The sequence below is a fragment of the Loxodonta africana genome, chromosome 10 (genome assembly GCF_030014295.1).
Source record: "Loxodonta africana isolate mLoxAfr1 chromosome 10, mLoxAfr1.hap2, whole genome shotgun sequence".
In the NCBI taxonomy this organism is placed as follows: Eukaryota; Metazoa; Chordata; class Mammalia; order Proboscidea; family Elephantidae; genus Loxodonta; species Loxodonta africana.
The window spans coordinates 42,975,805-43,003,065 of NC_087351.1; the positions used below are offsets into that span (position 1 = coordinate 42,975,805).

A 27,261-nucleotide genomic window follows, 5' to 3' on the forward strand; every position below is an offset into this window, starting at 1 on the left:
ATCTGAGAGACCTATCAACCAATCTCAATGTACCTACTATATCTAGATCCCTATTTAAATAAAATGTAAAACACGTACCACAACCCACCCCTACAACACTGGCCATTTTTAAGTAATTATTGAAGCTAAATGATGAGTATCACAGCTTCAGTATGTTATTCTCTCTACTTTCGTATGTACTGTCGTAAAAACTTTATATCTCCCTTGCTTTTACCTTCACATTGTTCCACTTATGCTTCTGTCCCACAGACCTCAAGCTTATAAGAATCTTTGGAGAAAACAGCATGAATAATATAAATACAACTATAACATATTGAAACTAATTATTCTGTCATATTAAATTCAAATAGTAAATATGTAAAAATTTGCTAAAAGGAAAATCACCCTTTGTTGTATAATTGTTCTTTTAAAAGTTTAAAAGAAACGCATGAAAACTTACCAGAATCTACCTGTGATGAAAGCACCACCAGTGACTGTGATGTTTCTAAATCATAAATTATTGTACTACCAGTGTTGAAAGAGGTCACCATATGTGCTGGATCACAGCCTATAAAGTCGACTGATGTAGGTATTCCACGCTCTGAAAGGAGTCCAAGAGATAACAGTGTAAACATAGTAATTTAGAAAATCTCTACTTTTCTAATGAGAAAAAGTAATTCAAATATTCTTGAAATGCTGGTAATTATGAAAAAAAAAAAGCAATTGTTAGGACAGTGATATAATAGGTAATTTTTCTCAATTATTTAAAAAGTTTTTATAACATTCAATTTAACATTATAAGGAAAATATAACGAGAGGGCTCATAAAGTAAGACCAGATATATGCAAAAGGTTATTTGTTGTGTGCATTTTCTTTGAAGGGAGAAAAAAACTTCCTGGGTGAGCCTTTTGGCCCACTTGTCTATTACAGAGACTCAACAAAATTAAGCATATACTACTCACCTAAATATCTTAAAACAATAAACCTTTCTTTTTTTCCTTAATAAAAATAGAAGGTCTGACTAAAAAATTTTTAAAAATTACTTGGCAAACAAGACCAAAAATGTATACAAACATACGTAAAAAAAAGTCTTCACAATGCAGACTGGTTAAAACCTTCTTGGGTAGGAAAATATTTGAAATCATGGGTTTAACCCAATTTGTACTTCCCAGTTAAGGGTGCTGTTTTATGATTATGGCTGGACTTCCCAACCAGTGTGCTTAGGCCCACGGTGTAAAAATGGTTTATAGCTATTGCTTGAAACTTTGATCCCTTTAATCCTTGGGGCAGCCATCACTTGGAGCAGGTGGAGGACTTCCCTTGCTGTCCCCTGTGAGTAGCCTCATTGTCTATCCCACTGTTCCATACAAATAGTTCTATTTTCTATACAGGACATGACCTGAAAAAGGTCAAAGAGCACTGGAATACAGTTGCAACACACTTTTCTTGTGTACAAAAAAGAACAACTAGAGTCAAAAAATTATCACAAGTTTTATAAAATTCTTTCAATGTATCTCTTTGGAGTAGCAAAACAGCAATAAATCAATTGCTTCGTCTTTTCTATCTTCCCAATTTCAACCAAAAAAAATTACCTTTTTTTCATTACAGCAAAATATACTTACCCTTATCTCCATTATAAGTGCAAATACATGGCAATTTTTCTTGTGGATTCCATAACCTAACAGTGCCATCTGCTGAACAAGACAGTAACTGATTTTTTATACCACTGTAAGCAAGACCCCAGACTGCATCTGTATGAGCAACTAAAGTGCCACCTAGGACATTTGGCTCTGGAAGAAACAAAGAAACAAATTAGCTAAAAGAAAACAATTAAAAAGAAATGCTTTGGTACAGAAAGATAATTTACCATATACTTAAATACAAAGCCATACATAAATGCCATAAGAAAATAAGCCAAAGTGTACACAGTGGCTGCCACCAAGAGGTGGAGTTACATGAGTTACTGTTACTCCCTCTATACTTTTCTGTATTTTCCCAATTTTCAGTAAAGAACATATACTTTTTTTTTTTTTTATAGCTTTGGACAGAATTCATAATACCACACAACTCACGCATTTGAAGTGTACAATTCAATGGTTTATATTATGCTCATACAGTTGTGAAACCATTACGACAATCACTTTAATATTAGAACATTTTCATCATTTGGCCGTTTTTCCCCAATTGCCCTGCCCCCTTTCCACAATCCTTGGCAAACTCGGGTCCACTTTGTGCCTATAGATTTGCCTACTCTGGATATTTCAAACAAATGAAATCAAACCATATGTGGCCATTCAAAACTAGCTTCTTTTACTTAACATAATGTTTTCAAGGTTCATCCATATTGTAGCATGGTATCAGTACTTCATTTCTTTTCAATGCCAAATAATATTCCACTGTATGGCTAGACAACATTTTATTTATCAACTGACAGATAGCTGATGGGTAATAATGCTGGGCATTGTTCGCCTACTAATCCTGTTTCTCTAGTAAATGCTTTCTCCCACTTTCCATGAATATTTCTTATTGCCTCTACAATTCTCACAGTTCCCAAGGTCCCTTCCTCTTGAATATCATCCCTTATACTTCACTGAGAAAGTTTAAACATTGAAATAGGAATCCCTCCCCTGTTTTCCTGCTACTCAATCTATAAATCCACTGGTATCTAAAACCATCTTCTCCTTGCTTCCAGATACAAGTATGGAATTGTTTTCCTATCAAAGACTAATTCCATCACGTATATTCTGGATTCCATTTAGCTTACCAACTTGCTTTCATGTTTACCCTCTCTCTACTACACTGTCATATTCTCCTCCATGGAACCATTCCTATAGCAAACAAATGCACCCCACAAAAATCCCTCGGCTTAAACATCCGCTTTCCGCAAACACTAGAAAAGCATATTCAGTCAATATACTTTTTACCTCCCGTTTACTTATTTTTTATGTTTTCTACTTTTGTGGCCTTATTATGGTCAGAGAAGATGCTTTGTAAGATTTCGATGTTTTGGATTCTGCTAAGGCTTGCTTTATTACCTAATATGTGGTCTATTCTAGAGAATGTTCCATGTGTACTAGAAAATAAAGTATACTTGGCTGCTGTTGGGTGGAGTGTTCTTCATACGTCTATGAGGTCAAGTTGGTTGACTGCGGCATTTAGATATTCCATTGTCTTTACTGAGCTTCTTTCTGGATGTTCTCTCCTTCACCAAAAGTGGTGTGCTGAAGTCTCCTACTATAATTGTGGAGTTGTCTACCTCACTTTTCAATGCTGATAGAGTTTGTTTTATGTATCTTGCAGCCCTGTCACTGCGTACATAATTATTTAATATGGTTATATCCTCCTGGTATGTTTTCCCTTTAATCATTATATACTGTCCTTCATTATCCTTTGTGGTGGATTTAACTTTAAAGTCTATTTTGTCAGAAATTAATATTGCCACTCCTGCTTTTTTTGATCGTTCTTTGCTTGATATATTTTTTCCATCCTTTGAGTTTTTGTTTGTTTGTCTCTAAGTGTGAGCTGTGTCTCTTGTAGGTAACACATAGACGGACCGTGTTTTTTTATCCATTCTGCCACTCTCCATTGGTGCATTAAGTCCATTTACATTTAGTGTAATTACACAAAGGTATGAGTTTAGTGCTGCCATTTTGATGTCTTTTTTGTGCGTTGTTGACAGTTTCTTTTTCCCACTTAAGTTTTTTGTGCCGAGTAGTTATCTTTATATATTGTCTTTTCCTCTTACTGTTGTTGATTTTGCTTCTGCTGAGTATTTTTTTCTTGTATTTGATAAGTAGGATTGTTAGTTTCCCTTGTGGTTACCTTAATATTTACCCTTATTTTTCTATGTTCAAGCCTAACTTTTACTTCTTTATATCACCCTGTCTTCCTCTCCATATAAAAGATCTATGACTACATTTCTTAGCTTCTCTTTATTGTTTTAATATTGTCTTCTTTTACATAATGACATCGCTGTTTCCCTGCTTTGGGCGTTTTTTAAATCTTGGTTTATTTTTGTGATTTCCCTATCTGGGTTGACATCTGGTTGCTTTGTCCTGTGTTCCAGTCTTGGGTTGATATCTGATACTACTCATTTTCTAACCGCAGAACTCGGTTTAGTATTTCTTGTAGTTTTGGTTTGGTTTTTATGAATTCCTTAAACTTCTGTTTATCTGGAAATGTCCTAATTACACCTTCATATTTGAGAGACAGTTTTGCTGGATATATGATTCTTGGCTGGCAATTTTTTTTCCTCCAATGCTTTGTATGAGTCATCCCGTTGCCTTCTGGCTTGCGTGGTTTCTGCCGAGTAGTCTAAGCTTATTCTTGTTGACTCTCATTTGTAAGTGACTTCTCATTTATCCCTAGCTGCTCTGAAAACTATCTTTTTATCTTTGGTTTTGGAAAGTTTGATTATACGTCTTGGTGACTTTCTTTTAAGATCTATCTACCTTATGTGGAGTTTGACGAGCATCTTGGATATCTTCCCATCTCTGACAATATCAGGGAAGTTTTCTGCCAACAAATCTTCAACAACTCTCTATTTTCTGTTATCCCTCCCCATTCTGATACTCCAATCACTTGTAGGTTATTTCTCTTGATAGAGTCCCACATAATTCTTAGGGTTTCTTTATTTTTTTTAATTCTTTTATCAGATTTTTCTTCAAATATATTGGTGCCAAGTGCTTTATCTTCGAGCTCACAAATTCTGCCTCCCACTTGCTCAGTTCTGCTCCTCCTTCTATTGAGTTGTCTAATTCTGTAATTTTATTGTCAGTGTTCTGAATTTCTGATTGCTGTCTCTCTATGGATTCTTGCAGCTTATTAAATTTTTCATTGTTCTTGAATAAAGTTTTTAATTTCTTCAAGTGCTTTATCTGTGTGTTCCTTGGCTTGTTCTGCGTATTGCCTGATCTCCCTCCTGATGTCTTGAAAAATTCTGTATATTAATCCTTTGTATTCTGCATCTGGTAATTTCAGGAAGGCACCTTCATCCAGATGATCATTGATTCTTTGTTTTGAGCGCTTGTTGAAGCGATCATGCTCTGCTTCTTTATGTGATCTGATAGATTGTTGTCTCTGAGCCATCTATAAATTATTGTATCAGTTTATGTTTGCTTACTGTATCCTAGATTCTTGCTTTATTTTCTTTTGATATACCCAAATAGGTTGCTTGAGTGAGCTAGCTTGATTATTTTTGCCTTTGAAGCTCTAACATCCTGTCACCAGATGGCTAGAAGTGTTTTCAAGTATATCACCCTAGGAGTCCATTCACTTTTCTTGTATGGATTCAGCTCAGGTGTCCAGGTACCTGGTCATCAAGTGTGTGGTACGTGCTCTGTCCTACAGTCTCAGAGGGGCAGGGTGATTGATATAGGTACAGGTATCTGGTTGCAGCAGGGGATCACGCTCTGAACAAGGCAGGGAGCTAACAACTGTCCTGAATGTCTGTGAGGAAAGCGTATCCCTGGTCCCTAGAGCACACAGGTGGGTGGGTTCTGCAGATGGACCATGGCCACACAATGCTTTTGGTTTTAAGAACTGAGGTACCAGTTATCCTTGGACCCCTGTTGCAGGTGGCTGAGCGACATGGGTGGAGCCACCAGTCCTTAGGCCCCTGATGTGGGTAGGTGAGGACCCTGTTTAATAGGCAAAGCAGTGTCAAACATCAAACACCCACCTCTCCACCATACAGCTGAAACAGTTACAGTCTTCCAACAAGGGCCTATTCTCCTGAAATAGGCCCATACAGGTCCATGCAGGGGCAAAAGGTATTCAAGGCCCACGGACCATTTACGCCTGGACAGGAGCTACTTCTGTCCTGAGCTCGCCAGGTTAGTGGATCTGGCAGATTATCTTTTCCCTCAATTGTGAATTTATTCCTTCTCCAAGGCTAGAAGGATGGCTCAGGGAGCGTGGCAGGGCCTATCTCAGGCCCAAAGAAATCAACAGCCACTGAACCCAGCTTGGGGGCTGGGGTGCAGTAAAATGTATGCAAGTATTTAGCTTTTGCCGAGAGCGCCGTTATTCCCTGGTTCCAGAGTTGTGAGTAGCCTGTACAGCTGGCTGTTTTCCCCTGAGAAAACTGTGGCCAAATGCTACCACCAGCCGCCATAGTCACTCCTGGAAATGGTGCCTGAGTGTTCCTGGCAATTCGGGTCTGGCTACTCCTCTCCGTTTCTGAACCGTCTCCCCCCATCCTCCTGCTGCTCAGTCTGTTTTCTAACTTTGCCTTTGATGTTCAGGGCTCCTAGCTTGTCCTAAGTATAATCGTTTCATTTGTTTTTTCGAGTTTTTGTTGTAAGAGGGATCCCTGGAAGTGTCTGACTACTCCGCGATCTTGGCCCTGCCTCCTATTTTTTATGCTTTAGGTCAAAGTTTACAGAGCAAATTAGTTTCTCATTCAACAGTTTGTACATAAAGTGCTCCATGACATTGGCTGCATTTCCCAAAATATGTCAACACTCTCCCCATTTCCACCCTAGTTCCCCGCTTCATTTGGATTTTCTACCCCTTCCCTCCTTCTCATCTTTGCGTTTGGGCAAATATTGTCCTTTTGATCTTATACAACTGATAGTTCTAAGAAACACAATCCTCTCAGGTACTACTGTTTATTTTATGGGCCTGTCTAGCATCTGGCAGAAAGGTGGTCCTTGGAATGGCTTCGGTTTCAGGTCAGAAGCATGTCTAGGGTCATAGTCTAAGGGGTTCCTTCAGTCGCTGTCAGACCAGTAAGTCTGGTCTTTTTTTGTGAAATTGATTTTCTGTTCTACATTTTTCTCCTGCTTTGTCAGGAATCCTCTTTTGTGATCCCAGTCAGTGTAGTCAGTAGGAGTAGCCAGGCACCCATCTAGTTCTTCTGGTCTCCAGATCGTGCAGGTTGCAGTTCACGCATATATTTATACGCTTTACAGTTTTGCTTCTCTAGAAAACACAGCCTAAGACACCTTGTGGTAACTATTCGCCTGGTGCCAACAGAGGGAGGAGAGTCAGGTACAGGAGCAGGAAACGGAATGTGTGGCATCCAGGAACAACTACCTCCTTTTCCATGAGACCAGAAGAATTAGATGATGCCTGGCTACCATTACTGAACATTTTGATCTAAGATCCTGCACACGAATCCTGATCAAAAGGCGTAAAATACAGAACAGAATCTCAAACTGTCATTGACTCTAGACTTGCTGGAGCCATGGAGGCAGGATAAATCCCGCAACTATTGCCTTGAGACAATCTTTAAACCTTAAACCAAAAAAATCCCCTGAACTCTTCTTAAAACCAAATAATAGTTTAGCTTAAGTAGCAAAAAAGGTCTGCCTTGAGCATTATGCTCTTCTAAGAACTATCTACATGAGATCAAATTGACAGCAGCAGCTCAAAAAATTAGATAAGAACCTGAGAAGGTAGTGAGTTTATATTAATGGGGAAGGAACAACTCAGAAAGGAGGGTGAGGATGGCTGCACAACTTGAAGAACGTAACTGATGTCACTGAATTGTACATGCAGAAAAGAGTTGAATTTGTGTATGTTTTGCCGTGTATATTCTCAACAACAAAAACCAGGAAAAAAAAACTCATCATAATATTTGAGGTATTTATTTTTATAGTCTCCATTAACTTCAAAAAATATGTTTCGAGCCTTTTACTTACCATACGTATCATAAGGATCCACATTAGGGCTAGGCATATTCCACCACTGGATGGTTGCGTCAATACCACCACTGAAACACTGCTCTCCATTAGAACTAATAGCTAATGACAGAACAGGGCCACTATTAGAAAAAAAAAAAGGGAAAAAGTTAATTATAAAGCCTAAGAGGAAATCCACACCCTCATCCCCAAATTTCTAAATTTATGTGGAATCTAAAAATGGTTTAGGGTAAATATATACATTTGAATAATACTGATTATGTTCTCACCAAGGTAACTGCTAATCAAATGACATATTATTCAACGAATATGCCTTTTCTAATATAAAACAAACATTATGAGAAAATCACAATGTTTATCGATGAATAATTAACAGTTAACAGTAACCAAAAGTGCAAATTAAATAAGAATTCAAGAAAACTTACATGTGGGCCCTAAATGTGTAGATAGGCTCTACATCTAAAGAGGCACTCCTAAAAGAGGGGTGGAGAAAAGGCAATTAAATAATGATAAATCACTGGTTGATATTAAAAAGTCATTGGGTAAGATCAAATGTGTGCATAAAACATATGGGATAGTAAAGAGAAATGATTAACCTATAATTATTAGCAAAACTGAAGGAAAAAAAAAAAACAAACAAACAGGCTAACATTAAAATACTTGCTTTTTGGCAGGAACTGTTTTCTGCAAGTTCCAAAGTTTCAGAGTGTGGTCCTCAGAGGCAGTAACCAGCACAGGTTCTACAGGATGAAAAGCTAATGCCCGTACTCCATCAAAATGGCTACGTAGCGTATACTTGGGGTTCCATGTCTTTCGAAAGGCATCTTTATTGGCAGGCAACTAAAAACAAAGACAGAGCAAAATGTAGTGGTAAAAGTAGTAAATGGATAGACATGTGGAATTCTTTGTTTTTGATGTGTTTAAACCATATACTAAAAACTGTTTTGCTAAAATGTCCAGTGGAAATATAATGTATCTTAAAAACTTTATAACACAACAACACATTTTTATCATTTAAGAACTAAAAACAATAATATCATTAGCCTTTCAAATACCTAGATCAAATGAAGAGCCCCTTAATCTGTTTTAATCTGATCTTCAAGCTAAACCCCAAAGCTCCTATTATACGTCAGGTGAGAACAATGCAATAACTACCACTGCTGCAATACTTTAAACGAAAACATTAAAAATTGTATAAATTATTGCCAAAAATCCAAGAGTACAGTAATAACAGTACCATTATCATTAGGAAATTTGTTAGCATGAGAAATTTTTAAAAGCAGCAAGATAAAGTACTTTCCAAATTTGAACTAAAGATACTTCAATATTTTCATCCCACTTTCACTAATGTTGATATTGACAGAGGTTGTCTTTTACCTTCATTTCTCTATCTGTCAACACAGGCTGTGCAACCACTTGTAAAGCAGTCATAAGTTTACTAAAATCTAATTGTTTATATACTTTAAAAATATTAATGAGAATAATCCAGCCCACCAAGGCTGACCTCTCTGAGAAGTACTCTAACAAGGAAAAAATGTAAAAAAAAAAAAAAAAAAAAGATATTCATTATAAAATGAAAGATATTTAATTAGCAAAAAAATTGCAAAATTAACATAAAATCTAAACAAGTATAGTTAACTCTCAATTGAGTGTTAATTTTCTAGAATCAAATTTCACCCAAGACTAATTTCACTTCTAACACTGTCCTTCCCATCTTCCTCATCCTCTTTACCCCTCTAATGAAGGAGTAGCTAAGTATTCAGGAAACAATGCAAGCTAACTTTAACATTATCCTTAAGAAAATAAAAGTTCAAAAATAAAACATGCTTTTTAAGAAATATCCTAAATGCAAATATGTGATCTATTTTTTTTTCTTGTTAACACCAAAACCATGGCTTAATTTGTATAGATAATTGAGAGTTGACTACTTACGACAGACATTTATCTACCAACATTTTAAGGTAATCATCCCAAACTCCTCGCTAATCTACCACAATACCTAAGAATTTAAACACCACAAAGAAAGCAGTTATTTAAAAAAAAAAAACAAAAACGTCACTTCAAATCAACACATTGACACAGTTATTTTAAACTTATCTTCTCCATGCACCTTGATATTAATTCTGCATTAGTTAGAAGTGATTCCAATAATGAGCCTTCTATTAAATCATTAAAAAAATTAAAAATAAAACTGCACTTACATCATAACTATAGTCTGCATCATTTGTTACCGTCAAGTCTGCAAGGTCTCCAAGGCCCAGTACACTTAACAAAACATCATCAGAACCCATAATAAATGACTTGCCTCCTCCAGATGGAAACGTTATTGGTTCAGCTATAAAGAACAAAACCGCTTCTTAAATGCTGAAAAATCATACAGTACAAGACAATATTGTGGGGGAAATGTAAGCACTTAACAGTTACAATATTCAGTAACATTATTTTTATTTTCCCTCCTTATTTCTTCCACCCAAAAAATCCTATTTACCGGGTGGTAATAAACAAACATGTAGAACTGCAACATAACCTTCTACAAATAGATATACTATTCCAGAGGTGGGGCATAAAAACCTTTTCTATTTAAATCCTTCTCCAGCTCCATCATGTGTACACTTTTAACTACACATGTTAAATAAAAAATAGAACACACTTTAATTAAATGAAGGAGCTAAATATCAGATACTAGCTATTCATGGGCATCAGATCTCCTGCTCCTAAATCCTTTTGCTTTACAATATATTTGCTTAAAATTGCTAGGTATGCTAGTCCCTGATAAAATTAATACAAGCATTCAAAAATAAACTGTTGCTAAAACAGCCTGCTACACAACGTTATCAGCTTACTGAAAGGAAGCCTTAATTGCTCAGATTCTACCAGGAGCAGCAATAATGTCAGTTGCCTTTCTGCCCAACCTTAATTCATGTGCTCTTCAGAATGCCTTCTAGCTTTAAAACTTTGACTATGATTTTTAATTTCCATGTTTATTTACCATGATACTTCTAAAATGAAGCAACTCATCTGTATCAACTAAATATGTAACTTTAAGTTTCTGATCAGAATTACTTGCCATCTTAGTTTCAAACTAAACTCAGGTGAAAGTTTCATTTTTCTTAGTCTTTTTCTGTATATTGTATGAATTATTACAGCTTTCCATTTAATATTAAGAGTTCTGATTAAATTATTTAAAATGTGTTTTTTTCTCTATACATAGTGTTGACCAATTAAAACCAAACTCTGCCATAATTTAAGTATACTATTTTATGAATATTTTGCTCTAACAGTTATGGTGTAAGCAATAATTCTCAATATCATTTCATACACATGCTTTGAAAGCAAAATTGTAACCCTATGATGCAAGGGGAAAGTCATTATAATACAATATATCATATCAAACACATTTAACATTGATGAGCAAATTTTAAAGGGAAACGTTACATAAAAACTCAAGCTGATCATCAGTTCTGAAAAATTTATATAAAAATGATATAAATTTAATATACTACAAGAAACAACAGGTGTAATGAAATCTGACAGTCATCATTAATACTACTGAAGATGATTCTGAAAAAATACAGTTCAATGACTTCTAGATATATACTACGGCAAAAGTAAAACTAATCTTTATTTAGAACACCTTAATTATTTTACCACATCAAAGTCAGTCATATAATTTGACTCAAATAAGGTCCTCAATAATACTGCTAAAATGAAGCTGTGAGTCAACAACTAATCCAGAGTAAACTTGAAATCTGATAGAAAATATACATAGGGATACTAAGCAGTAGTTAATTTAATCTTTCAATGGCTATACGTGTTGAATGTGAACAATCTGTGGCATGGATCATTCATTCCTATGCAGATATCAGTAATACCAGCAACAAAGAACTATAAAATCAAGAGTTTAAAATTATGTTTAAAAAGTTATATAAACTTCACTAGAAAATATTTACTCAAAGCATTTTTAGCCAGTACAGAGAGATGTTTTACCTTTAGATTCATAATTTGTTTCTATGACAAGCTAAAACAAAATGCCACAATACCTCCCACTCACAATTATACAATCATTCACTACCCTAAATCTTGATAAAATTCCAATAAGATAACATAATATTTTTTTGCATTTTTACATATTCTCTTTGCAGTACAGAGATAATTCTGGTCAGACACCGACAAATTTAGGGACACGCTAAGGGAAGTGTTGGGCAGTATTAGCTAGATTTACTGAAATATTGGATTAAATGATTAAACAAAAAATTAGTATCATATTTGTCTGTAATTAGACATATGAATGCATTTCTCTCCCTAACTGTATATATCAAACCCAAACCTGTTGCTGGTGAGTCGATTTTGACTTACTGCAACCCTATAGGACAGATGAAAACTGCCACCACAGTGCCCAAGGCTGTAACCTTTATGGAAGCAGACTGCCACATCTTTCTCCCACAGAGAAGCTGGTCGGTGCAAACCAAGGATCTCTGGGTTTGCAGCTGAATGTTTTAACAACTGCACCACCAGGGCTCCTTAACTGTACATACACATGTATATTTATTTATATATAGCAAGCTATCCTGATCACTCAGCACTTATTTACATATGTATCTACGTGGAAAAAAATCTTTTAAGCTTTTATTTCTGTTTTCCATAATCGCTCATAAGTGTTGCATGTGGTAATCACAGCAGATACTCAATTTGTTTTCCTTTGTTTCTCTGCAGAGGAAATTAGCTTCTATAAAATCATTCAATTACTGTTAATAAAAGTTACCTACTACAGCACATGGTTATATAAGCATTAAAAATATTATTACCAACTCAATGAAAGATAAAATGATTAAAAGTAGCTTCTACTTTGGTGGTGGAAATTATGACACTTTTTAGTAGGTAGCGTAAGAGATTTGTTCCAGCAATTTAAGAACACTCTTACGGCAATCTTAGGGACTACCAAAAGATCTTTCAACAAGGTCCTTTTTGTACTTCTATAACTAATCCTTCTTTTGATGACACTATAATCAAGAAAACTGTAGCTTACGTAACAAACCCTTCCTTTCTCCTCCAATTTTTTCAAACCTTAAGAACCAATACACCCAATAAATGATTCCATTTATGCCAGTGGTGACCTGATACGTCTGAGGCCTTTAGCAACAATACTCTGAAATGTTGTAATGTACAAGGATCTTCCGTTGAAACAGAACTTTTTTTTTTTATAAAATGAGGTATGATATGGGATTTCAACAGGAAAGCACGAAGTTGAGGGTTGCCATTGAAAATAAGTAAGAGATTATGAACTCTAATGCTCCTTTCTTAGCTCTCAGCAGAATTCAAATCTCCTTAAATAACAAATTCTAATAAGATTTACCCTTTGAAAAGTATAATGAGGTTCATGTTTACCAAATTATTTCCTCTCTCCTTCTTCCAACTATCAAGAAACATATCACTGACCTACATGGCTTTTGCAAACACCAGGCTACTGTGTTGCTCTGGCCCAGTTTTTATCCTGTCTTCTCCTTCTGGGATCTCCTTCCAACCAAAAACCAAACTCACTGCCCTCAAGTCAACTGTGACTCATAGTGACCCTACAGGATAGAGCAGAACTGCCCCATAGGGTTTCTAAGGCTGTGATCTTTACAGAAGTGGACTGCCACAACTTTCTTCCACAGAGTGGCTGGTGGGTTCCAACTGCTGACCTTTTGGATGGCAGACAAGTGCAATGCCTGGCATTTAGTTGACCCCCAATAAATGACAACCACTGCACCACCAGGGTTCTCGGGCCCCCCTTAACCGTGCTTAATATTAAACCAATGTATTTACTAGTTATTTTAAAATTATTTCATAGTTACTATTTGTAATAAAAAAGAAATGATTTTACATTTTTTCTTTAAAAACACACATACAGATACAGATACACACACACACAGCTCTAAATGGTTTTGCACAGAGTAGGCCTTGACTGGCTTTTTCCACAGGTCAGTGGTTTGAAACATTTAAATGTGGGTTTACCTCAAACTAAAATCTACTGTAAAATCTTTTTGCTCAAAAAAAACAAGAAACAAAAAACCCCAAACCCATTGCCATCAAGTCGATTCTGACTCACAGCAACTATACGGGACAGAGTAGAACTGCCATTTCCAAGGAGTGCCTGGTGGATTCAAACTGCCGGCCTTTTGGTTAGCAGCCGTAGCTCTTCACCACTATACCACCAGGGTTTTCTTTTGCTCAATGTACATTAATTACTAAAATTTTAGCAAGTTTTCCTATGCATTATTCAGCAAAATAGACCAAAGAAGCTAAATAGCTACTAAACGCATAAAATGAAAAATAATGGACTCAGTATATTCATTTTTAAATACTGTCTAAAGTAAAACATGAAAATAGCTAAATACTGGAGAAAAGATCTAGAAAAACCAACAGACTAGTTTACTTCTTCTGGTGCTATTCATGCTTTAGTACTTTTTGGTTTCCTTTTATTATTTTAGTGATTTTCTTAATTCTTCTTCAAATTTTTACAGATTATGGTGGTTAGTAAATGCTTTCAGAGATGACTGTAATAAGGAAAAAATGCTAAACTCTTAAACTGTAAGCAAAATGTGCTACCAGAAAACTCTTAAAGAGAACAAGGAGCATTTAAAAGTTTTTGACTGAAGTGTCAAACAAATCACCTTATACAGCAAAAGCAGGAGTACCAATGGAATTCAATCCATGTAACAAATTACCAAACCAAAGCCAAACCCAGGGCCGTCGAGTTGATTCCGACTCATAGCGACCCTACAGGACAGAGTAGAACTGCCCCATAGAGTTTCCAAGGAGCGCCTGGCGGATTCAAACTGCCGACCCTTTGGTTAGCAGCCGTAGCACTTAACCACTATGCCACCAGGGTTTCCTTTAACAAATTAGTAGATAATAAATTATCTAATATATATCTCACACATCACAATAACTTTTGGTAATAATTCAGTCTAATTACTTGGGATCTAGACCTAGAATTATAAATTAATCAAATGCAGCTACCTATCTTTGGCTAAAACAAATTCCAGAGAAAATACTTAAGTACGGTACTTTCATTTCCTACAACTTTTGGTTTAGGCAAATTAAAAAAAATTCATTTCCAGAAAGTATATACTGCTACCAAATTGAGGAATAATGGATGCTACCCTGTCGTAGAATGATTAAATTAGGCAGTAGTTACATATATATTTATTAATAAAATACATGTAAAGTTCCAAGCACAATGCCTGGCATTTAGTTGACCCCTAATAAATGACAACTATTTAGTCACTAAAGTCAAGCAATATGACAAAAACGACTAATAGTTGTTTTCTATATGTAATAATTCTTTTCTATTTTTTAAAATTACTATTTTACTGCTACTAGAGCTGTAAGCTAAACTTCAGAAACAATACTCTGAATTGACCTATGACAGAAATAACTGCTCCTAACATTAATAACAAAATATAAAGAAACAGAAGCCCAAAATCTCAAAATCTGAGACTACTGCACCAAAAGCTTGTCCAACTTCTCTGAAGATCATTTAAAATTCTTCTAATTATATTCAAACAGCAACAAATTTGCAATATCATGGAGATGTAATTTGGAATTAACATCTTCTGCAATGTAAACAAACATGGTAGCTGAATTTTGTACCTTCCTCTGCTCTTGCACCTTCATGACCAGTCATTCTAGTGGAGGGTGACCTAGACTGTGTAATGATTCCTGAAGGGATGTGAGGCAGCTCATCATCTCCCAGATCAGCTATCATGTCGTAGAGTTTTGTCCTGTTGACCCCTGTAAATTAATGTCAGCAGTAGAGGTTCATTTAATGGCTACCGCTTGACTTGCTAGCAGCCTTTAAAACCATATTTGCTAACAAAATAGGCCATTTTTAAGTTCTGCTTATAAAAGTATCAGGTATCGAAGTCATAAATTTTCCATACCATCCAACAAAAAAGACATTAAAAAGGGTTTAAATATTTAAGATACACACTGCTGAACAGTAGTGTGTTACATATAAACAATAGAATCTTCTGTTATTCAACCAAAGTTCTGTAAACTAACAGACACAGAAGGTACCATAAAAATAAAGGAAAATTTTGGTGTTTATGGTTAATGTTTAACAATATAAAGAGTAAGACACAGGCTTTTCAACTTAATTCACTATTTTAAAAAGTTAACAAAGGAATAAGTACAGATGATTTTTATGAGGGTGCAACAAACTATTAACTTTCCCTGGTGTTTGTGTGGATTTTTTCCTGGCACATTAGCACAAATTTATCATTAATAAATCAACCCCAATTTCTCTCAAAATACTTTTTTACCTTGTCCAAATTTGAAAATCTTGACCTACCCATGAACTTTCTGCATTTTTTGTAATGATATAAAAAGTCAATACCACCACAGGCCATAGATTTAAGGGGGAAATTTCTCCTGCTGCCTAGATAATTCAGACCAAAATATACAAAACTCAAAATTTCTGCAGTACCGTAGGATCTCTTCATTTTAACTTTAGGCTTCAGAAGTAACAGGAGAACCATTTCTCTTATTTATATGTTTTGAAAGAAAATTCAATCTGAAAAGTATCAGAAAAAAATAATTTGGAAAGCAAAAAAAAAAAAAAAGCTTTATAATAAACATAAAGTAAAAACAATTAAAATAGGCAAATCCAGGGTCAAACATTATGACCTCATATTCACTAATACCAACATAACTGACTAGACTGCTATATAATACTTATTATTAAACCCACTACGGCTATTTGAATGTTAATAACTTTATAGGAATTATCACTTAACTTTGTATCCTGAATACAATACAAGGCAATGAGAGGATAAGACTTAACAGAAATAGGTGGAATCCTGCACATTTATTAGCTCTCTTTTACAGTAACCACTCACTTCTTAGAAATGTTTCAGCAACTCTACTTCTGAATATAAAGTATGTAGTATGTTCACATTGTCTCAATTTTCTAAAATAGTTATAAGAGAAATTTAGTGTCAACTGAGGATTTCCCCACGACAATTAAGTGACTGTAAACGAATTCTCTAACTACTGTGAACTGAATGTCCAACCATCAGTTAACCTCAACATGGAAAAAAATCACCCCTTCTCACAAAATAGCTGTCCTTTTTAACCTTTCCACTTCTACGAATATCACTACCACTGTTTAGTTTTGTTCTTAAAATTCTGCAACTACACCTTAAGAATTCCTCTTCAACTTGAATTTAAGGCGGGGGCGGTTAAAAATTCTCCTTTAAAACATTTTACAGGTTAATCTTTTTCTCTACTGGCTTCATTTTAATCAAGACTTTCATTCATATGAATTACTTCAATAAATTCTTTATGGGTTTTTCTATCTCCAAACTCCATTTGGCTTCAATCAAATTTGAATACTGAAGCTAAATTAATTTTCTAAAATTACCACATTTATTACATCACCCCTTGCTCAGAAACCACAATTGATGCTTCAACACTCTTTGGATCAAGGTTACCTAAAATTCAGTACTTACTTGCATGTGCTTCATGATCTAATCCTATTTTTCCTACTCAATCTTTTTTAATGCTTCACAATACGAATCCTCCTATTTGCCGGTCAAGTCAGTTTCCTCAATGTTCACTAGGTTTATTTCTACCACATTTTGTCCTACCTATTTCTACCACATTTTGTCCTGTCTATTTTTCTGTCCTCGCCTATTCCTCCAAAGGAAGAGAATACCTCTTACACATTTACACATATACAGAAACGTATGTCCCTACTCTCTAAAAGGTACCTGGGACTATCCAAATTCCACCCATTCCTTCACACTAATTCCATCTCCTCTGTGAAGCCATTGTTGAATTTTCCCTGCTCATTCTTATTAAACTTGTGTGTACCATAAATTTTAATTTTACTGGCTATTATCTTGCAAGTAATTTCATCATATGAGAGCTAAAGTCAAACATAAGGACTTGAAAAAAAATGTCATCATCTTTCTATACAACATGGAAGCCATTTTTCAAACTGAGGCTGTTCCCAAATTTTATATATATATACACACATACGTATGTACACACACACACATATATATACATATTTTTTGCACACTATAGGTGCAGTGGTTAAGAGCTCAGCTGCTAACCAAAGGTCAGCAGTTCAAATCCACCAGGTGGTCCTGGGAAACCCTATGAGGCAATTCTACTCTGACATATAGGGCCGCTATGAGCTGGAATCAATTCCACAACATCGGGTTTAGAGGCAAACATTAGTTTCTGTGTAGCATAGTACCAACTTGAGGAAAAGATGGAACCTCCTAGTGCTAATCCCAGTTTTTCAAAAGCTGCTAAAAAATATTAAAGCATGTTGCATAACCAAAAACCACAGTCATATCTAGCACCTATTTTGAGGAACCTCTTTCAACAACAAATTTAACGTGCCTTCATTTTCTTTCTAAACCTACCCAATATACTACCTATACTAAATGCAACAAAATTCAAATGAAAAATTTCAAGTCTGGCTAGCAAAAATGGGAAAATTGTAATGGTATTAATGTAAAAGGATATTACACATAATATTAATACCAATATTCAAAGGTATATTTGAAAAGTCATTTCGCATTAAATAAAAAAAACCTGATTCCCAATCACTGGTGGAATCTATCAAAAGAGAAATACTTTTTCTAATTCTTACAGTAAGAAACACTTCTTTTTAACTATGAATTCCAAAACAAAACCCTCTTAACCATTATGATGATCACCAAATCCTATACAAATGCACAGCCCTCTGCATTAGAGTACAATGAAAAACATACTAATTACACAGCATGTCCCTGGATGGTGGAAATGGTTAATGTGCTCGGCGGCTAACTGAAAGGTTGGTGGTTTGAGTCCACTCGAAGGTGCCTTGGAAGAAATGTCTGAAGATTTACTTCCAAAAAATCAGCCATTGAAAATTCTATGGAGCACAGTTCTACTCTAATACACATGGGGTCGTCATAAGTTGGAACTGACTCACTGGCAGCTTACACCGGTACGCAGTATGTAAGCCAAACTATGGACTACTGTTGTGATACTATGTTTAAATCCACACTTATTCACAAACACATATACTCATTACATATAAAATTTACCTTTCCATACACAACTATTATTTTTAAATAAGATAGCTCTTTCACTGGACTGAAATGTTCTCCTTCTTAAATGCATCTTCCCTTTGTTGATCAACCTTATATTCTGAAATGAAACCAACAGGAAAACAATCTAGAAAATACAAGCTTATTTTAGAATTATTTTACAGTAAGGATTTAGTCAAGTCATACTTACTAGATCTGTCCTATTTTCTATCATTCTAATTAAAATAAAGGTTTTATATGATAATCGACTATCATCTTAAAATACGTTACAATATTAAGGAGAAATAACTAACTACAAAATGATACTGCATTTTTAAAAAGTATACTGACTCAAAGAGCATCAATCTGATACTGTCTGATACTAGCCAAAATGCCCAAATTAGGATATTTTCTTGAAAAAGAATAACTAAGCTCACCTGAAGGGACAATTTTAAAAGTATAAAATCAAGCTACATAAATCCCTTAGCTGAAAAGAATATTCTTTTGCTATGCAACAATTCTGGTGTCTTTGATTTGAAACTAGAGAGACTGTAACAACATTTCATGAACTCTGCTGAATTTATACCCTCTCCTAAACAGAGGAAACTTAATCTCCATAAATGTTTTACGTGTGTGCCGCGGGTTTTTAAAAGCCTACTTAACACGTCACTGCCACAAAAGAATTTCTCTTTAAATATCTTAAAATGCCTAATATATACACGATTTGAATCAAAGTCACACTTTACAGAAACATTACAGGTCCTGTTGACAATCTGCCATCTTGAATGGGGAACAGGAAATGACAAATACTGAATAAGCCAGGGAAGCTCATTTATAATTTACATTAAAAAAAAAGAAATGCCAAAAAGGTAAAAGGCTTCTCTTTTTCAATAAACTGATAATCAAGAGTCAGAAAATGTACAGCAATTCTCTACCACCAGTAGGAAAGAAGGGAAATGGCAAATAAATCTGATCCTATGGACTTAAAAGACAGAAAAGTTAGGATAGATGAGACTAATCAGGAAAACTAAGACAAGTCCATTCACTAAGAATCAGAACTACATAGATACTTATTCTTAGAACATGAATCTCTTAAATGGGGAAAGCCTAGAAATCTTTTCAAGAAAGGACATAAAATATTTTGATAAGCCCAAATTTTATACTTATAATATAGCATATGAGTAACAAGACATAAGAATAAGATCAACTATCAAAAGAAAACAGATTATTACAATTCTATAATTCAAGCTTTCCATGTCCAAAACCAAAAATGGACAAAGACCAAAGGAGGTCTTTAAGGTTTTTGGCTCTTCTCCCATATTCTAAATAAAGGCTCCTTTAATAGCACTTACTTCAGATGCTACACACTGTGTTATTTTTCATTATCAATCTGCTGTTATTTACTGAGATACAAAATACAGCAAAAACGGAGATCATACAAAGCTAGAAAAATCCTATGATACCAACATTTTAACCAAGTATTAATTCAGAACCTCCCCACACTCTGTGCCCTGAAAATTACAGAAAGCTTAGAAATTATTTTAAAAAATAAATAAAGACAACAGGGCTTGGGGTTAAACAATAGTACCATATCAACGTTAATTTCCTGATTCTTATCACTGTACTACGGTCATGTAAAAAGATGTCTCTGCAGATATATTACACACTCTAAAGTACTGAAGGGGCCACACGTCTGCAAATTAGCTTTCTGAACTGTTCAAATAAAATAAATGTGTACATTTAGAGAGAGAAACAGATAAAGCAAATGGGATAAAGCGTTAACATTTGAGAAACCTGGGTACGAAGTATATGGAATTCTTTGTACTATTCTTGTAACTTTCCTTGAAGTCTGAAATTATATCGAAATAAAAAACTGAAAGGGAAAAAAAAGCTTAACCCACTGAAGCACAGACCAAAATAACTGTATCAAGCCTCTCTAGCTAGTTTCATGGTCTTGATTTTAAGAAGTATTAATAGACTAAATACATTTCTTAAGGATAACTTACTTAGCAAGAAAGAAATACTGGATTGTGTGGTCAAGGAAAGGTTATCACTAAGCCATTTTCTCTTGCCTTAAGTGGAGGAAAAAGTGAGGGCCAGGAAGGGTGAACAAGCTGAAAGAGAGATGAACTTGATCTATTAGCACTTGATTTTAGGAGCCTTCCCCACTTGAGTCAAATTTTGAATGAGTCTTTATAAAGTTAAAAAGCTGACAATTTTCCCACTTTTCTCTTGCCCTTTTGAAAAAAAATCCATTTAGATTTGATTGTATCTGCTGATTCCATGTGGTGAAGATTGTAAATAATTTTCTTCCCTCTAAGAAGATACCAAAAAAATCTGTGGAAACAGTGCTATGATCCAGTAGGCGCGATTGACTCACATTTTGGGATAAAGGAAAAAAGGCTAGTTTCTAAATTAGTTTAATTTGTACAAAGCTCTTTACTCATCCAAAGCTCTGTCAGAGAAAACATGAGAACGAAAACCAACAATGACTAGAGAACCATTAAGAATGCTAAGAAAACTCATGAATTATCGTTTCATGTAAAATTGTTGATGATCTACCAGGATTATGACCATCAAAAGCCATGTTCCAAAAACAAAAGTTTTTATTTCCTTAAATTTCATCTTCATGCCTAAGACTCTGAACCAACATTTTCATACAGAACTCTGTATTTGATAAAACTTTTTATTTACCTAACTTCATAAAGGAAATGTATAAAGAAGCAATTTATTATTTCCTAATTATTCTTTCTTGAGACACTGTACTGCAAACCTCATCCTTATATAGTAAAGCCTGTGAAAGCCAGAATCTGTATAAGGTGGAAACCTATCAGAGAAGGAAAACTGCAAATATTTTCCACTAACAGAGAACGACACAAAAGCAGTAAGCTGCACCCTGTCAAAGGTGGAAAGCTTGTGATACCTGGACAAGGCATTGAGTGCCAGCTCTCACAGATTTCACTGTACCTACTTATACAGGTAACCTTAAAGACAGTGTTGTTTACAAAACTATAAAGAAATAAACAATCTAAAGGATTACCAATGGAGGCTAGGTTAAATCCACAAAATGAAATATCATAAAACAACCACAAGTATTATATTTGAGTTGACTAAAAAAGATTAAGTAAAAACAGTGAGTTTCAAAACACTATGATATCCTTATTGAAAATTTTAAAAGTCTGGATGGGAATATTCTAAATATTAAACGTAGTCAATTCTCTAAGTGGTAGGACTACAGGTAATATTTAATTTTTTTTCTTGATACTTCTTACATTATCTAAATAAATGTGTTATTTGTATTAGATAAATTAGCCCATTTTTTAAAAAACGGGTATAAATTCAAAACTAAAAGGGACTGGCCGGACAATAAAGTACATCTAGACAATAAATAAAATAACACTAAGCATTAGAGCCTCAAGTCATGGCTCTGGAGTCCCAAGATCCTAGCAGCCCCCTTGTACCTAATTAACCATATTGGGTTCAACAACAGGGTTGTTTGGTTAAAAAAGAAATTGAAAGCACATACAGAGGAGTATTTGTTGACATGAAACGATAGTTTCTAAGAACTACTACCTAAAGTAGGCAGATGACAAAACCATATATACTATGAAAATTAAATACATTTTTTTCTACAAGGTTTTTTAAACTTAGTTTCAGTTCATGTTTCTAATATTCGTACTTGAACAGGTATGCTTTTACATTTTTTAAAATAAAGAAAAATGTAAAACTTACAACTAGAAAAGACTTTGAATTGACTTATCTCATGTTTCTAAGCCTCCAAAAGGTATAGCTAGTCACACTCTTGTCAGGAAAACAAAGGGCATTTCTATTATAAATTAGAAGCAAACATTATCAAACATTTTCTAAAGAAACTTTAAACCAAAAAGTCAAGCTTGTAAATAGCATAAATAATCCAGTACTAAACTACTTCATTAAAAAAAAAAAACACAAACCTAACCCTAAAATTCTAATGTCATTGTATCTGTATTAAGAGAGTCAGGTATGCAAGACCCCTTTTAGACTCAACATGCATGAATAATTGGTACGTGATGTTAGAGCTGAACAACCCCAGTCCAGCGTTAAGTATTAAATGTTCTTAAATATAACAAGCAGTTCATCACACAATCTGAAACTTCTTAGAGAACTGTTTATATATTTTTATTTACATGCAATAATAAAAGCTAGTATAAAAGAAAACTGCGTAAGTTAAAATTGCCAAAACTTCACTTATTAGCCTCCAAAATAAAATAAACCACTCAAAAAATGCCTTACTAAACAAGTTTCCTGAATAAACTGAATGCTTCGAAGGCCAGAGTAGCCGGGGCAGGGGCCTGGGGACCATGGTTTCAGAGGACATCTAGATCAACTGGTGTAATGAAATCTATTAAGAAAACATTCTGCATCCCACTTTCGTAAGTGCCATCTGAGGTCTTAAACGTTAGCAAGTGGCCATCTAAGATCCATCAATTGGTGTCAACCTACCTGGAGCAAAGGAGAATGAAGAACACCAAAGACACAAGGTAATTATGAGCCCAAGAGACAGAAAGGGCCACATAAATCAGAGACTACATGAGCTCGAGACCAGAAGAACTGGACGGTGTCCAGCTACAACCCATGACTGCCCTGAAAGGAACACAACAGAGAACCCCTGATGGAGTAGGAGAGCAGTGGGATGCAGATCTCAAGTTCTCGTAAAAAGCCAGACTCAACGGTCTGACTGAAACTAGAAGGACTCCGGAGGTCATGGTCCCCAGATCTTCTGTTAGCCCAAGACTGAAACCATTCCCAAAGCCAACTCTTCAGACAGCGCTTGGACTGGACTGACTGTAAGACATAAAATGATACTGGTGAGGGGTGAGCTTCTTGGTTCAAGCAGACACATGAGACTATGTGAGCAGCTCCTGTCTGGGGGCGAGATGAGAAGAGGGAGAGGGACACAGGCTGGCTGAATGGACAGGGGGAATACAGGGTGGAAAAAGGGAACGTGCTGTTTCATTAGGGTGAGGTCAACTAGGAGTACACAGCAAGGTGTACATAAATTTTTGTATGAGACTGACTTGATTTGTAAACTTTCACTTAAAGCACAATTAAAAATAATGCTTTACGGTAGAAAAACTTACATCCTTTCCCATTACATCTACCATTTTATAAATGAATGCATTATGACAAAAGACATATAAATGAATGCCTATAGGTTTTTGCCTTTGTCATGTACTATTTTCTCCTTAAAAGAGTCAAAAAAGTTAAGACTAAAGAGTCAATGGCCAGCTCAAGGTAAAGTTTCTCAAAAGTAAGTTTCAACTCAACTGCAAAAAGACAACCCAATTAAAAAATGGGCAAAAGATATGGATAGACACTTCACTAAAGATGACATTCAGGTAGCTAACGGATATTTGAGGAAATGTTCACGATCATTAGCCATTAGAGAAATGCAGATCAAAACTACAATGAGAGTTCATCTCACTCCAACAAGGCTGGCATTAATCCAAAAAACACAAAATAATAAATGTTGGAAAGGCTGTGGAGAGACTGGAACACTTATACACTGCTGGTGGGAATGTCAAATGGTACAACCACTCTGGAAATTGATATGGCGCTTCCTTAAAAAGCCAGAAATAGAACTACCATATGATCCAGCAATCCCATCTCCTTGGAGTATATCCTAGAGAAATAAGAGCCTTTACATGAACAGATATATGCACACTCATGTTCACTGCAGCACTGTTTACAATAGCAAAAAGATGGAAGCAACCAAGGTCCCCACCAACAGATGAATGGATAAATAAATTATGGTATGTTCACACAATGGAATACTATGCACCGATAAAGAACAGTGAGGAATCTGTGGAACATTTCCTAACGTGGAGGAACCTGGAAGGCATTATGCTGAGTGAAATTAGTCAGTTGCAAAAGGACAAATATTGTATAAGACCACTATTGTAAAAACTTGAGAAACAGTTTAAACTGAGAAGAAAAGATTCTTCTGTGGTTATGAGATGGGGGAGGGACGGAGGGTGGGAGAGGGGCATTCAATAATTAGATAGTAGATAAGAACTAATTTAGGTGAAGGGAAAGACAGCACGCAATACCGGGGAGGTCAGCGCACTTGGACTAAACCAAAAGCAAAGAAGTTTCCTGAATAAACTGGATGCTTCAAAGGCCAACGTAGCAGGGGCAGGGGTCTGGGGACCATGGTTTGAGGGGACATCTAGGTCAACTGGCATAATAAAATCTATTAACAAAACATTCTGCATCCCACTTTAAAGAGTGGCGCCTGGGGTCTTAAACGCTAGCAAGCAGCCATCTAAGATACATCAATTGGTCTCAACCCACCTGGACCAAAGGAGAATGAAGAACACCAAGGACACAAGGCGATTACGACGAGCCCAAGAGACAGAAAGGGCCACAAAAACCAGAGACTACATCATCCTGAGACCAGAAGAACTAGATGGTGCCCGGCTACAACCGATGACTGCCCTGACAGGGAACATAACAGAGAACCCCTGAGGGAGCAGGAGAGCAGTGGGATGCAGACCCCAAATTCTTATAAGACCAGACTTAATGGTCTAACTGAGACTGGAAGGACCCCGGTGGTCATGGCCCCCAGACCTTCTGCTGGCCCAGGACAGGAACCATTCCCGAAGCCAACTCTTCAGACACGGATTGGACTGGACTATGGGTTGGAGAGGGATGCCAGTGAGGAGTGAGCTCCTTGGATCAGGTGGACACTTGAGACTATGTTGGCATCTCCCGCCTGGAGGGGAGATGAGAGGGTGGAGGGGGTTACAAACTGGTAAAATGGATACGAAAAGAGAGAGTTGAGGGAGAGAGTGGGCTGTCTCATTAGGGGGAGAGTAATTGGGAGTGTGTAGCAAGGTGTATATGGGTTTTTGAGTGAGAGACTGACTTGATTTGTAAACTTTCACTTAAAGCACAACAAAAATTATATACATATAAAAGTAAGTTTCAAATTCCATTTAATAGTCCTAGGTCTCAAGATGCTTTTCATGAGGTGTTTTTAAGTTTGATTCAGAAAACAGAGATCAACTACTTCTTTGAGACAGGTGCTCTAGCTGCATTTACAATTTCACGGTACACTGGTCAGAACACAACACACTGAAAAGTACATTAGGCACAAAAAGACACACTGCTATTGATCAAACAAACTCCACTACCACCATTACCTCTCTCCCTGGGCTCCTGCCCCCATCAGAGTAGCCAAGAAAATACTGTACAGGAGAGATTTTTTGTTGTTACTGTTTTTGGCTGGATAAGACCAGAGTGCAGAGACTATGGGAAGGGCTTTCCTACTCACTGTATGTCAGGATCCTCAAACTAAGAAATCTAACTAGATATGGGTTGGTATAGCTATGATATCTATGTATCAAAAATGGAGACATTTATGCTTCTCCCTTTTGGACAAATTTCTGTTATTTTTAATTCTAAGGCCAAAATCCCTTACAATTTGGTAAATATTTTAAAACCCAAACAAAACTTGAAATCTTTCCTTCACCCCATCCACGTAATTGAAAATGACTTTCTACTTGATCAATAGGACATTCTAAATTATATTCAAATGAATTTCAATTATACAACAGACAAAGTTTAAAGTTGGTTGCTCCCTTCATGAAACAACGAAAGTTTGTATTAAGAAAAAAACAGAATCGAAATTGTTTTTTCTCAATATTTGTATACAGTATTATAATAGAATCTGCACTTACTCTTCACCCCTTTCTTCCCCTTTCGTTCCTTCTTGTACTGTTCCTTCAGCTTACTTATTAGTCCCTGGTCTACATCCCAAACCTCAGCAGTTGGGGAGAGGTCATCTTTGTCTACATGCAGCATATTATTAAAAGAAAAAAAATCAGCAATTGGCAATACAGCTATTGGCAGTAATCTCTTATAGCTTCACATAATCATAAAAAAAAGGAACACATACTCAAAATACTTTAAAGGTGCAGTCTCAGTTTTGTTATTCACAACTCAAACTCTAAATGCCATTGTCTTAAGTTTCTAAACATTTAATGCTGACAGCAGTTAAATGACGCTTCATTTTTACAAATCACAAATTTAAAGGTTATCATTCTTCAGTAACTGATATTCTTTCAATGGACTGACATCAGAAATCTAATGTTACACAAATGAGATCACTGCATCTTTATAAAAGTGTTAAAAGATTATTTGGCCAGCATCATAAAAGCAAATGAGTGAATTACATGCAAACTACTTATAAAAGTGACAGCTGGAAAAGTCAGCATTGTTTTATTAATGAAACTATTCATGCCCCTCCTGGCACACTGAGTCTGCATGCACAGGACAGCTGTACTAGTGGAGAGGCAGTCCAGCCTATGCCACACACATAGGTAGCTCCAAAGTGTAATGTCTTGAAAATCCATACAAAGCTTTCAGAGAACCCCACCTCTGCCCCCGACCACATCCAAAAAGCTTAACATCTCATTACCTTCTTCCACTGGTCTACAACTAAGATCTGCAAAAAAATAAAACTCAAACTCCACTGAAGAATTTTTTTAGGGTTAATTTTTTCAGTGTAAGATAAAAGCAGT

General features: G+C 35.7%; 1 protein-coding gene across 7 annotated transcripts in view; it reads right to left on the reverse strand.

Annotated features, from left to right (window-relative positions):
- STRN3 (striatin 3) overlaps positions 1-27,261 on the reverse strand; it is a 111,045-nt gene that overhangs the window by 10,436 nt on the left and 73,348 nt on the right. For 4 of the 7 annotated variants that reach the window (XM_003408700.4, XM_064292373.1, XM_064292374.1 and 1 more), the window contains exons 8-15: positions 26,419-26,529; positions 15,261-15,401; positions 9,827-9,960; positions 8,290-8,465; positions 8,051-8,098; positions 7,626-7,747; positions 1,602-1,769; positions 440-580 (exon numbers count right to left, since the gene is read on the reverse strand). In XM_003408700.4, the coding sequence (XP_003408748.1) occupies positions 440-580; positions 1,602-1,769; positions 7,626-7,747; positions 8,051-8,098; positions 8,290-8,465; positions 9,827-9,960; positions 15,261-15,401; positions 26,419-26,529 (1,041 nt within the window). The remainder of the gene's footprint in view (positions 1-439; positions 581-1,601; positions 1,770-7,625; positions 7,748-8,050; positions 8,099-8,289; positions 8,466-9,826; positions 9,961-15,260; positions 15,402-26,418; positions 26,530-27,261) is intronic. The other 3 variants (XM_023546073.2, XM_010588568.3, XM_003408701.4) reach the window with 3 other exon arrangements.